The 13572-nt window shown below is 43.9% G+C and overlaps 1 protein-coding gene and 1 pseudogene across 1 annotated transcript; one reads left to right on the top strand and one right to left on the bottom strand.

Annotated features, from left to right (window-relative positions):
* Positions 1-160: 160 nt before the first annotated feature.
* On the top strand, positions 161-1727 carry LOC123407436 (60S ribosomal protein L35a-1-like). Its single transcript, XM_045100571.1, has 4 exons — positions 161-314; positions 395-623; positions 725-767; positions 1523-1727. Exons 1-3 carry the CDS (start codon positions 247-249, stop codon positions 764-766), a joined length of 339 nt encoding a protein of 112 aa, XP_044956506.1. The 5' UTR covers positions 161-246; the 3' UTR covers position 767; positions 1523-1727.
* Positions 1728-6127: 4400 nt separating this feature from the next.
* Positions 6128-7243, bottom strand: LOC123408294 (annotated as a pseudogene).
* Positions 7244-13572: the final 6329 nt, after the last annotated feature.

Genomic DNA, 13572 nt, shown 5'->3' with positions numbered 1-13572 from the left:
CCCATCTACCGCCGTGACATTCGTCAAACCCTAGCCCGCTGCGATCCGCCGTGGTGGGACAGATCGAGCCGTCCGTCTCGCGCGGAGAGGCGATCCGCGCCGTCCAGATACCGCCCGCTGCCTACATATAAGCCGCCTCCGCCAGCGGCCGCCGTCGCGTCGCCCTCTCCCACACGAAGCCCCCACCCCAACCCCCGAGCCCCTCGTCTCCGGCGGCGGTAGGAAGAAGCAGCAGCGGCGGCAGCAATGGTGAAGGGACGCACGGGGCAGCGAGTCAGGCTCTACGTCAGGGGCACCATCCTCGGCTTCAAGAGGTGAGCGGCCCCTTCCCCCCGCCGGATCTGGCCCTTCATTTCATGGGCGGCGCGCTGACGGCGGCGTTGATGGCGTGCAGGTCCAAGTCGAACCAGTACGAGAACACGTCGCTGGTGCAGATCGAGGGGGTGAACACCAAGGAGGACGTGGCGTGGTACGGCGGCAAGCGCCTGGCGTACGTGTACAAGGCCAAGACCAAGAGCAACGGCACCCACTACCGCTGCCTCTGGGGCAAGATCACCCGCCCGCACGGCAACTCCGGCGTCGTCCGCGCCCAGTTCAAGTCCAACCTCCCCGCCGAGTCCATGGTCAGTGGCCCGGCACTGCCCTTCATCGTGCTGAAGATGCTCCCCTTGTTTTTCGTCGTGCTTTTTGCTGATGCTGTTTGTTGCTTTTGCCTTGTGTGCAGGGGCGCAAGGTCAGGGTGTTCATGTACCCGAGCAGCATCTAAGGTTAGCGCCTGCTGCACTGTCGATGATGTTTGTTTAAGTCTGTTGCTTTGCCCCGTGTGATTCTACTCTAGCATGCGTGTTACATTTTGTCCTTCGCCTTGAGAATTACTAGGATGGATGTGATAGATTTCCATGTGTAGTCACAATGTATAACATGAATGCCTGAAGTGTATGAACTTGTGCAATGTGTGTCCATCGAGAGATTGATGCTTTGGGTTGGGTCATTCATTGTGTTGATTTGGGATTCTGTGATCTTGCCCTTTTAATCCCTGAAAGATGCATATTGTCATTATGAGTTATCAATTGATATTTTAGTATCGTGCTCATGGGAAGTTTTATAGATGTTGAGGATTATGCCGCTTGTCAATTTTCAAGGCTCACAACTTAATTGTATGAGAAGTGGGGAATACAGTTACGTCAAACTTTCTGTTTTTTCTGGAAAATAGTCTGATTTCGCTTTGGTGGTTTTAGTGTATACCTCAAGGTGATGTTTATTTCGCTTTTGTGAATCGTTAGCAAGCAGGTATCATTATTGATGTTATGATCGAGTTGCATAATTAAGACTAGAAGTCATCTATTTTACATCATTAAGTTCTAGGTCAATTATTTCACTGGAATGTCATTCCTTATTTTCAGTAACATAAAGTCGCCATAACTTCAGAAATGAGATACTGGCTTGTGTTCCAGCTGTGTTTGACACATCCATTTGGTTGGCTATGCTAATGTTGCTTCTCCTTCTGTTTTGTTCAATGCAGGTTAATTCGAGCTAGGGCCAGTAATGCTTGTTTCTTGCGATTGTCATGAGCTGAGAAATGTCATTTTATGGTGAATCGAATCTATGTTGGTGACTGAAATTGTTCATGTATTCGGAGAACCTGTGGAAGTTTTGGCTAGACTTGTTTGTCAAATGTGCGGACCATTTTAGTATTTCTATATCAGCACTAAAGCGTAATCTCATGAGTTCTTGACTGTTTTGCAATGTTTGTGACTTTGTGTGTTATCTCAGATGTTCTGTGCTGTTTGATGCTTATGATAATATGTTGAAGAAGATGCATCCGCAGGTAAAGTGGTGATCCAAAATCCTGATGCCAGCATAAATGTTACATGTTCCTGCTCTATTTCATTCAGCTGCATTGTGGAATTTGGTGCCCCAGATCAGTCTATGGATTGGGAAAGGGCAGCATCTCTGATACTAATAGGGATAGTTGTCAAACTTGTTGCAACCTAGCTCGGTGAACCGGATGTGCCTTGCCTTGCATACCATACCCTCAAGGACCCTGACATAGTGTTCATATACATGGATATTACATGAGGATGAAATGGTGTTTATATACTAGGATGTTACAAAAGCAGGTGCTTAGGTGCCTATTGGATGAGCATGCGTTGATAAAAAATTACATGTTTGGTCCTTGAAGTCAACACTACAATATGATGGTACGTAAATACTCTATGGTATCCAATTGAAGCATCGATACAATGCGTGTAGGTGTCCAATTGTACATGTATGAGAGGAAGTCGCTCTTAGTTCTGTGATTAATTAGGCGCTTTTACAGCATTGTCGGTTCGGTTTTTTCTATCAATAGAAAAACATCTATGTCCGAGAGCCCTGTTAGATACGTCCAATATACTGTGATGGAGGAGAATGACGTTTTGGAGGCTGAGCTCTGTAGAGGCCTTTATTTTTGAAAAATTCAAATTCAAATTTTTATGGTTCAAAAAATTCTGAAAAAAAATGCATGTATGTAAGGATGTAACCGACATGTGTGTAAAATTTTAGATCAAAATACTTTAAAACAATATCTGTATAAAAAAGATAAATTTATGGTTTGAAATGATGAATAGTAACATGTGTTAAACAGCCTCAGATTTGTCTTTTTTGCACAGCCCTCATTTCAACGTATTTTGTTCTGAAAATTTACACACTTGTGTATTATACTTTCATTTATCTATGTATTTTTTTCAGAATTTTTTGAAACATTAAAATACAAATTTTCACTGAATTTGAAGTTTGAATTTAAAGGCCTCCAGTGAGCTCGGGAGCCAAAAGCAATATTCGGTGATGGAGGGAGTAGTTAGAATCTAATACTAACACTCCCTCTTGAACAACGTTCGTTTTGCATTCCTTTAGTCTTGATTATATAATAACTCCTCCATAAACATATGGGAAATAAGGAGAAGAATGTTTGATATATTGTTATTAAAACTCCTTAAACGTAACTTATACGAGGAAACCTTAAAACGATAAGACAGTTGATAAGTTTAGAGGACAATTAATATATATATACATCCCTAAAAAAACTGGTCAATAAAAGGATTTCAATCTTTTGTTGATACTATCTCATTAAAAATCTTGATTGTTTGAACCATGAGAGTTAACTCATAAAGAAAAGAAGATGGTAATATAATGTTTGAACAGGTAATGATTCAGAGCCACTTTCTTTATCTTTGCAAATATCGAAGTCGTCGCATACCAATCTCATGTTTAAGCTCGGAGTGACTTTGTGAATAGGTCGGCGAGATTATCGCATGATTTGACTTGCAGTATGTTTATCTCTGTACTCTTGTGTAATTGATGAGGATAAAGCAATTAAAGGACAATATGTGTAATGATATTGCTCTTTATATGATCCGTTTGCATTTGAGCAATACAAGCAACATTATTTTCGTATATAACGGTTAAAGGTTCGATAGAACCTTTACCACATGATTTTTGTGTATGATTTATTATTTTTTAGAGCGACACACATTCATGTGATGCCTCGTATCAACAACAACAAAACCTTTAGTCCCAAACAAGTTGGGGTAGGTTAAAGGTGAAACCCATAAAATCTTGTGATCAACTCATGGTTCTGGTACATGGATAGCAAGCTTCCACGCATCCATGTCCATGGCTAGTTCTTTGGTGATGCTCCAATCTTTCAGATCTCTCTTTATGGACTCTTCCCCGGCCTCTTTTGACATTATCCACATGTTTTAGCAGTCGACTGTGCACTGGGACTTCTGGAGGCCTGCGTTGAATATGCACAAACCATCCCAGACGATGTTGGACAACCTTCTGTTCAATTGGCGCTACCCAACTCTATCTCGTATATCATCATTTCGGATTCGATCCTTCCTTGTGTGGCCACACATCCATCTCAACATGCGCATCTTCGCCACACCTAACTGTTGCAGATGTCGCCTTTTAATCGGCCAATACTCAGCGCCATACAACATTGTGGGTCGAACCGCCATCCTATAGAACTTGTCTTTTAGCTTTTGTGGCACCCTCCTGTCACAAAGAATGCTAAAAGCTTGGCGCCACTTCAATCATCCGGCTTTAATTCGACGGTTCACATCTTCATCGATATCCCCATCCTTCTGCAACCTTGACCCCAAATATCGAAAGGTATCCTTCTGTGGCACCACCTGACCATCAAGGCTTACATCCTCCTTCTCTTCGTGCATTGTAGTACTAAAAGCGTACCTCATGTACTAGGTTTTAGTCCTACATGTCTAAAACCTTCCAATTCCAAGGTTTGCCTTCATAACTCCAACTTCCTGTTGACCCCCGTCCGATTATCATCGACTAGCACCACATCGTCCGCAAAGAGCATACACCATGGGATATCTCCTTGTATATCCCTTGTGACCTCATCCATCACCAAGGCAAAAAAGATAAAGGCTCAAAGCTGACCCCTGATGCAGTCCTATCTTAATCGAGAAGTCATCAATGTCGCCATCACTTGTTCGAACACTTGTCACAACATTATCATACATGTCCTTGATGAGGGTAATGTACTTTGCTGGAACTTTGTGTTTCTCCAAGGCCCACTACATAACATTCTGCGGTATCTTGTCGTAAGCCTTCTCCAAGGCAATGAACATCATATGCTGGTCCTTCTTTTGCTCCCTATATCTCTTCATAAGTTGTCGTATCAAAAAAATGGCGTCCATGCTCGACCTTCCAGGCATGAAACCAAACTGATTTTTGGTCACGTTTGTCATTCTTCTTAAGTGGTGCTCAATGACTCTCTCCCATGTGATGCCTCATATAATGTGATTATTTTAAAATGATTGCTGGATATAACGACTAGAGTGTGCTTCGAAATTTTTCATGATATGGCATTGTGGGGTCAGATAACTAGTCATCACCAGTATGGAATCATATCAATGCACATTTTTTTCTTCTGAAATTAACAAAATAGGCCAAGATCCTTTGTTCTTGGAGATATCAAAAAATACAATTGACTCCCATCTAATGTCGTTTGGTGGGAGTTGTGTTGTCTAGCTAGTATCACTGTCAATTGCAATGTCAGGCTGGTGCAATTTGCAAGTTACATGAGGGCTCCATGCAACCTCAGGTCCTAATATTTATTATCCATAATTCCTTGGTCTGAAACGGATCTTTTTCTACGTCTAGAGATCGAACTATCATGGGAAATTTGTATGGGATAAAATTTGATCATATTGAATTTCTTCAATAATTCCTGGATATAAGCGGTTTGATGAACCAAAATACATGAGGGGAGGTGCTCACGTTGTAAATCCAAGCAAATTTTGATTTTATCCAAATCCTTCATCTAAAATTTCATTTTTAGGTTTTAAATTCTTGAATGTTTTCTAAAATTCATGGTCAATCCGCCACAAATATGTTTCAAATTCTTGAATGTTTTCTAAAAATCATGGTTTTTAAAATTCACAATAACCATCTTTTAATTACTAACTTTTTAAAATAGAAATTTATAGTTGATATATTTTTCCAAGCTAACACTAGGGCGAGCGAAAAAAAAAGCCAAGGGGGTGAGAGAAGCAGGGAGCCAAGCTGGCGAGCGAGAACTTCATGAGCCAGCACATGTGAGCATTATAGCAGTAATTTCATGGTTTTAAGGTGGAATAGGAGCTCTCAAGAGGCCCAAACGACCACCACCAACTAACACCTAGGCTGAAATGTGTAAAGACACCACAACCCCGCAATTACATTCTCCTTTGGAAACAAATAAAGTCTCCAAAAGCAATCCGACACGATATACGAATGAGAAAACACCGCCAAAACATAACTAAAACACAAATCAACAAAGATAAAATCCAAACAAATCAACCAGTCACAATAATCAAAGAATTAATCCCAGGAATGAAGAACAGCATGGCGAAGCACGAATAATCCTCTAGTATTTTTGTGTTGCAAAAGAGGAGTACTTGTAAGCCTTGACACAAGAAAATCATATATAAATTCCACATCTGTTAACTCGACTGGATCAAATACTACATGACGAAAATATAAAATTCCCGCATCTGATCCCTCTAGGATAAAATACCACTTGGCGAGGGTGACATATATATTTCAGGATAGCAACAAATCCTAGCATATTGCTCTAATTTTATTGCTTAAGCTTTGCAAGCATGGCAATAAGATCTTTGAGAACGGAGGGGCAGGATGCAGCAAGAATATCCAGTCCACCGGTCTCCATGACATTTTGCAGGTTTGCAGGAGAGTTGAGGAACTCCAAGCACGTCTTCTTCAACCCGCCACAGCTGTGCTGCTCAGCTAGCATCAAGATTGCCGTGGCCGTGGTCACATCGACGTACTCAGACAGCTTCTCTTCACACGTCAGCCTTAGTCGACGAAGATCATATCTGTCAGCAGCGATCAGCAGGTGCTGCCACATGACATACGCATATTTTTCCTCCTCTGTCTCTGGCAGCGAGTCACCGTAAATGAACCCAAGCATCGCCCTGAAAACTTGCGCGTCCATGCCGTCGACCTGTATGACGCTGGTAGTGTCCGTGCCCTCTTTCATGGCGCCGAAGAGCCTTGAAGACCGTAGATCTAGCTGCCAGCACACACCGGTGTGCGGCGATTGTCTCGCCGCTCACCTGGAACGTCACATCTGTTCCCTCCTCGGACAGAAGAAGATTGCGGAAATGCTTTTGCATGTCGGAAGGTGGCACGTTGATGAACAGAGAAGCGGCGGCAGTGTACAACCTGTTAGCAGCATCACCGATGATGACGAGGTCATACCGGATGGTGAAACTGTCACCCTTAAGGTGTTTGGATTTCTCCAGGGCCTCCCTTGCGATGTGCCGGTTGTGGCACATGACTGCGCAGCTACTAGGTAATTCAACCACTTCGCTAGAGAGAACGTAAGTGGATTCCTGCCTGTCAATCTCGTCGATGAAACTTATCAGGGACTGCAGCTTCACTGGATTTGCGAGTGCAACATCATTGTGAAGAAGGCGGTCAGGCGGACATGGAAACTTAGAAACTCCGCGTTCTCCGACTTGTTGCCATTGGGGTAGAACTCTATGCGCCAAAGGTAGCCGCCAACCTTGAAATCGCCAGACCTGATGCTCTTGCCAGTGGGCGTGCTCTTGGTGCGCGAGTAGCCATCGACTATAAGTAGATGGTAGCCGTGGGAGGCGTCGCCAGCTGAGACAGCCGAGACAGATCGCGCAGGTCGTCCGTCAGTGATGACAGATACGCCAGTGAAGGACATGACGAAACGCCTCCGCCAACGCCCAGGTTTGCTCGCGAGAAGTTGGCCAGGAGGGAGATTGGAAGCGATGAAGAGGGAGAGAGACTACTGATACTAAGTGTTTCCCTTAATACAGTATATACTACTCCACCGCTCTAGGGAACGCGCGCGTCGTTCAGAACGAGAACCCACGCGTGCCGTATGTGAACGTAATTGCAGACGTTTAGGAATTTGAGCAGGCTGCGCCTTCCGTCTCCTTGGGAACTCAAAGTCTGAAACAGTAATAGCTTCCACTCTCGAGGACAATGAATACTCTAGGTGTCGTTTCAGTGCAACCTGCAATTAGAGCAAGTACAATAAAATGACATCAGCAGTCTATAAGAATTAAAATATTATATTGATGCTTAGTTGGAGGAGAGAGGAGGAGAAAGAAGAGAAGCGGGCTCTTGGTGGGTAGCCGGCTGCAACATGAGATCCAAGACACTTTGTGAAGATTGTAAGGTCGGTCAACTATTAATAAAGTAGTACAAATCTAAAACTTACTATTGTATATGCCGGCTATTAGGTTAGCTCTATATGACATGGAAACTTCTTATAGCCGATTGTTGGTTGTATTATTAACCATGCTCTTAATCTAGCACCGAGAAACCGAACCAAGAGAGTCGATTTTCGCTTCTCCTCCGTGTAGGCGTCCGCGTGCAGTGGAGCGTCGGCGTCATCGTCATCTGAGCCGAACATGGTGGAGACGTCGCTGTATTCCTCGTCGAAGCTGCACCGCATACCGGACAGCCTGCGGAGTAGACGGACCCGCTCCTTCGAGTGGCGGGCTGCTTTCGCCTTCGCTGCCACCTCTTTCGTTGCCTCGCACTTCGATAACTGGATGGCCCGTCGGAGCGTCTCGACATTCTTGCGGCGAAGGCTGCATGCATCTGTCTCCGTCGTCGTGAGCGAGCGACGAAGGACTCGCGCGAGAAGCGCCTCCTGGGGGTCGACCGGAGTTGCGTGCCTCACGAGAAGGGCCTCTGACGTCATTGACGCTCTGTCAGCGTGCGACGGGCCCGGAGGATGCAGATCCACCGCCGCCACGACCGCCTTGGTCTAATAACGACCGGCGCAACGTGATGTGGGCGGAGACATGGGGGACGAGCAGGGGCCTCCCCCCTCCAAACGATCAACAAAACTTGAAGTACCTAGTGTATATTTGACTGGTATGCACTAGTATGTAAAGTATTTGCCCCCTATCAGCGGCCATATCCAAATCCTGGCTCCGCCACTGGATGTGGAGGGCCACCTCCTCCACATCGACGTTCGACCCGTCGCACCTGCTTTCGCCGCCAGCCATCGGTCGGAGCATGGGGAGGGGAAGTGGAGTGGACGGAGAGTGAACTGCCGGATGTCCAGGGTTTCCCTAATTTGGTTATTTAGTGGGGTCCGTGGTGGGCCGGGCTGACGTGGGGTGGGGTCGATGGTGGGACAGGCAGTCAGGCGGGCGTGCCCGGGTTCCCCATATTCGCCCCATATTTAGGTTGGATATGACGGGTGCCGGTCAACCCAAACGTTTGAGGCCCGTTTAGGGAGTCCGTCTGGGTCGATTTTTCATGACCGGGCAGTGACTGGACGACCTATCCGGACGTATTAGACGGATATAAGGGGTCCGGTTGTAGATGCACCCAGCCAACTTTTGGCTGCACTGCAATCCGCATCATTACGCCCGATGTTGTTCGGAGGGTCCGCGCCCGATTACGGCTGCAACAGGAACCTTCGGCGGTGCTGCGCACCGGTGGCCATGTTTAAGTGTCGTGCCACTCGTTGTTGTTGTTTTATTGATGACCACGCTTGTATACATCTTCCACCTCTTCGTACAAAGCCCGAGGAGTGCCTACGCTACATGATACGTCTCCAACTTATTGATAATTTATAAATTATTCATGTTAATATTCTACAACTTTCAAATATATATATATATATATATATATATATAGTTTGGCAACATTTTATATTATTTTTGGGACTAACTTATTTATCCAGTGTTTAGTGCGAGTCCCTGATTTTTTGTGTTTTTTTGTTTCGCAGAAAAGCCATATCAAACGAAGTCCAAACTCGATAAAAAATTAAAAATATATTTTTTAAAAAATATATGTGAATTTTGGAAAAAAAATCAATGCAACATGGTGTCCGAGGGCCCCACAAGCTAGCAGTCCTGGCCGCACCCTAATAGCTTGTGGCCACCCCTTAAGTCAGTTGGGCCCATCTTTGACAGTGCATAGTTTTCCTCCTCTATCTCTGACAACGAGTCGCCGTAAATGAACCCAAGCATCTCCCTGAAAACTTGCGCATCCATGCCGTCGACCTGTATGACGCACGTGGTGGTCGTGCCCTCTTTCATGGCGCCGAAGAGCTCTGCCTTGGAGACCGTATATTCTTGACAGTCAATCTCGTCGATGAAAGTTATCACGGACTCCAGCTTCACTGGATTTGCGAGTGCAACATCACCGCACCTGATGTTGTTCGGAGGGATTGCTCCCGATCACGGCTGCAACAGGAACCTTCGGCGATGCTGCACGCTGGTGGCCATGTTTAACTGCAGTGCCACTCGTCACTGTTGTGTGTTTGACGATCGCACTCCTACAAAGCTCAGGGAGTGTCGGTGTTGCATGATACGTCTTCAACTTATCGATAATTTATAAAATATTTATGTCAATATTTTATACCTTTCATATATATATATACTTTTGATAATATTTTATATTATTTTTTAGACTAACTTATTTATTCACTGTCCAGTGCCACTTCTTATCTTTTGTGTGTTTTTGTTTTGCATAAAATCCATATTGAACAAAGACAAATGCGATAAAAATTTACGAAGATTTTTTTTTGAAATATATGTGAATTTTGGAAAGAATAATAAACGCAACACGGTGTCCGAGGGCCCCCAAGCTAACAATCCTGGTCGCGCTCCGATAGCTTGTGGCCACCGGTTGGGGCCTTTCTTTCGCTGCATGAAGATAATTTTCACATAAAAAACCCCACAAAATTTCAGTCTAATCGGAGTTAGTGATCTTCGAATATTTAAGAAATGGAAAGGGTTAGAAAACAAGAACAAAAATAGGGGAAAAACACAGAGAGGCGGATCCATTCTCGGAGGGGTTAGAGCCATGGAGGCCAAGGACCAGAGGGGAGAACCTCTCCCCATCTAGGGAAAGGCCATGGAGGAGGAAGCCTAAGGGGGGAGACTCTCTCCCCTCTCTCCTAGTGGCGTCAGAGTGCCGCCGGAGAAACCATCGCCGCCGTGATCGTCTTCATCACCCCCCTCATCTCTTTTCACCGGTCCACTCTCCCGCACCCCATTGTAATCCCGTACTTAAACATGGTGTTTCATGCCACATATTATTATTCAATAATGTGTTACCATCCTATGATGTTTGAGTAGATTTATGGTGTCCTTTGGGTTGACTGATGATCTTGATTTATTCGAGTGTATGTTTTATTTTGGTGTTCACCTATGGTGCCTTCTATGTCACGCACACGTGAGGGATTCTCGCTGTAGTGTGTTGCAATACGTTCATGATTCATTTATAGTGGGTGGCTAGAGTGACATACCCGAGTAAGGGTATTGTTTCGTATGGGAGTAAAAGGACTTGATGTTTAATATACCTTAATGATTTCTAGTACTTGCGGATGCTTGCTAGAGGTCTAATCATAAGTTTATATGATCAAAGTACGAAAAGTATGTTAACCAATGCATCTCCCTCATATAAAATCACAAGCATGATTATCAATCTTGTTATCAATTGGCTAGGATGATTCTGCACATCATACCTTCATTTATTCCACACTCGCTATTTGTAATATATTATAATATATTCTAACTTTATTTAGGCAGCGATTATTTTCATATTTTTGTTCTCCAATATCATGCAAAGCTATCCTCTTTATACACACAACACAGTTTTATTTCTTGTTACTAGATAAAAGTAGACGTCCGATGTATGTAGAGTCGTATCGGTGGTAGATAGAACTTGAGATAATATTGATCTTACCTTTAGATCCATGTGGATTCGACACTTCATACTTGTCACTTCCATCTTTGAAAAGTGTTACGATGGTTCCTTGCATTTGAGGATTATCAAGCTCTTTTCTGACGTCGTTGCCGGGGAGCAATAGCGTGGGGTTAATATTTTTGTGTATGCTTGTTTGCTTTTATCACTAAGTAGATTTTATTTTTCTTCTGTTTCTGTTTTCTTGCTTTCTTTCTTTAGTTGTGGGTGAAACAAACAAAAAAATTGAAAAATTAAAAACACAAATTTTTTTACTTTCCTATTAAAAAAGAAGCGATTGGAAAGTTATGCATTGAAGAAGTGAGAGTCGATTTTGAACACTTGTGTTCATACTCATGCAAACAATGCAGAATTTTTCATGGAAGTTTCTCATAAAAACAATTATCCCCTTGTATATACCGCTGCACCACAAAAATAATTTGCTTGTCAAAATATTCATGATGCTCTTTTGCATGTTTCATCCACTATTCTTATGTGAGAATCACTGAAATCATCATGCCTAGCTAAAAGGCTTCAAAGAAAAGCGCTTCTTGGGAGACAAGTGATGACCCACAAGTATAGGGGATCAATCGTAGTCCTTTTGATAAGTAAGAGTGTCGAGCCCAACGAGGAGCAGAAGGCTCTGATAAACGGATTTCAGTAAGGTAATAACTGCAAGCACTGAAAGTAGCGGTAGCAAGTGATTGTGTAGCGAGGTGAAATGTAGCGAGCAAAAAGTAACAAGTAACAAGTAACAAGTAGTAGAAACGTAGCGGAGGGCACCAGACGATCGAGCAGTCGATCGTGGATCCATTTTGCAAGGTGAAACGTAGCAAGCGAAAAGTAACAAGTAACAAGTAGTAGCAACGGTGCAGCAAGTGGCCCAATCCCTTTTGTAGCAAGGGACAAGCCTGAACAAAGTCTTATAGGAGGAAAAACGCTCCCGAGGACACACCGGAATTTCTGTCATGCTAGTTTCATCATGTTCATATGATTCGCGTTCGTTACTTTGATAGTTTGATATGTGGGTGGACCGGCGCTTGGGTACTGCCCTTACTTGGACAAGCATCCCACTTATGATTAACCTTTCTCGCAAGCATCCGGAACTACAAAAGAAGAATTAAGACAAAGTCTAACCATAGCATTAAACTAGTGGATCCAAATCAGCCCCTCACGAAGCAACTCATAGACTCGGGTTTAAGCTTCTGTCACTCCAGCAACCCATCATCTACTTACTACTTCCCAATGCCTTCCTCTAGGCCCAAATATGGTGAAGTGTTATGTAGTCGACGTTCACATAACACCACTAGAGGAAAAACAACATACAACATATCAAAATACCGAACGAATATCAAATTCACATGACTATTATCAGCATGACTTATCCCATGTCCTCAGGAACAAAAGTAACTACTCACAAGACATAATCATAATCATGACCAGAGGTGTAATGAATAGCATCAAGGATCTGACCATAAACTCTTCCACTAAGTAATCCAACTAGCATCAACTACAAAAGAGTAATGAACACTACTAGCAACCTTACAAGTACCAATCGGAGTTGCGAGACGAAGATTGGTTACAAGAGATGAACTAGGGATTGGAGAGGAGATGGTGCTGATGAAGATTTTGATGAAGATGCCTCCCCTCCGACGAGAGGAGTGTTGGTGATGACGATGGCGGCGATTTCCCCCTACGGGAGGGAAGTTTCCTCGGCAGGATCGTCCTGCCGGAGCTCTAGATTGGATCTGCTCAAGTTCCGACTCGTGGCGACGGCGAAACCACGAAAAAGCTCCCTATTCATTTTTTCCAGACCAAAACCCTTCATATAGCAAAAGGGGGGAGCTAGCGGGCCGCCAGGCAGCCCACAAGCTTGCCCCGCGCCACGAGGGGGGGTGGTGGCGGAGTGGGGACTTGTGGAGCCCTGGTGGCCCCCCTCCGGTAGTTCTTTCGCCCAGTATTTTTTATATATTCCCAAAAAATTCCACGTAAATTTTCAGGGCATTTGGAGATGTGCAGAATAGTGGACTAGGATTTGCTCCTTTTCTAGTCCAGAATTCCAGCTGCCTGAATTCTCCCTCTTCAAATAAACCTTGCAAAATAAGAGAGAAAATGCATAAATATGGTACCACAAGTAATATAACAGCCCCAAAAACAATAAATATCAACATGAAAGCATGATGCAAAATGGACGTATCAACAAGACAACACTTATCCTTTCTACTTTTGTATGTCCACATGATTAAGCTACTGTAGTAATCATGTTTTGTGTATTTTATTTTAATAATGTGACAAATAAAGTCATTGGGATGA

Source organism: Hordeum vulgare, chromosome 7H (genome assembly GCF_904849725.1).
Source record: "Hordeum vulgare subsp. vulgare chromosome 7H, MorexV3_pseudomolecules_assembly, whole genome shotgun sequence".
Lineage (NCBI taxonomy): Eukaryota > Viridiplantae > Streptophyta > Magnoliopsida > Poales > Poaceae > Hordeum > Hordeum vulgare.
This window is presented reverse-complemented; position numbering and strand designations above follow the sequence as displayed.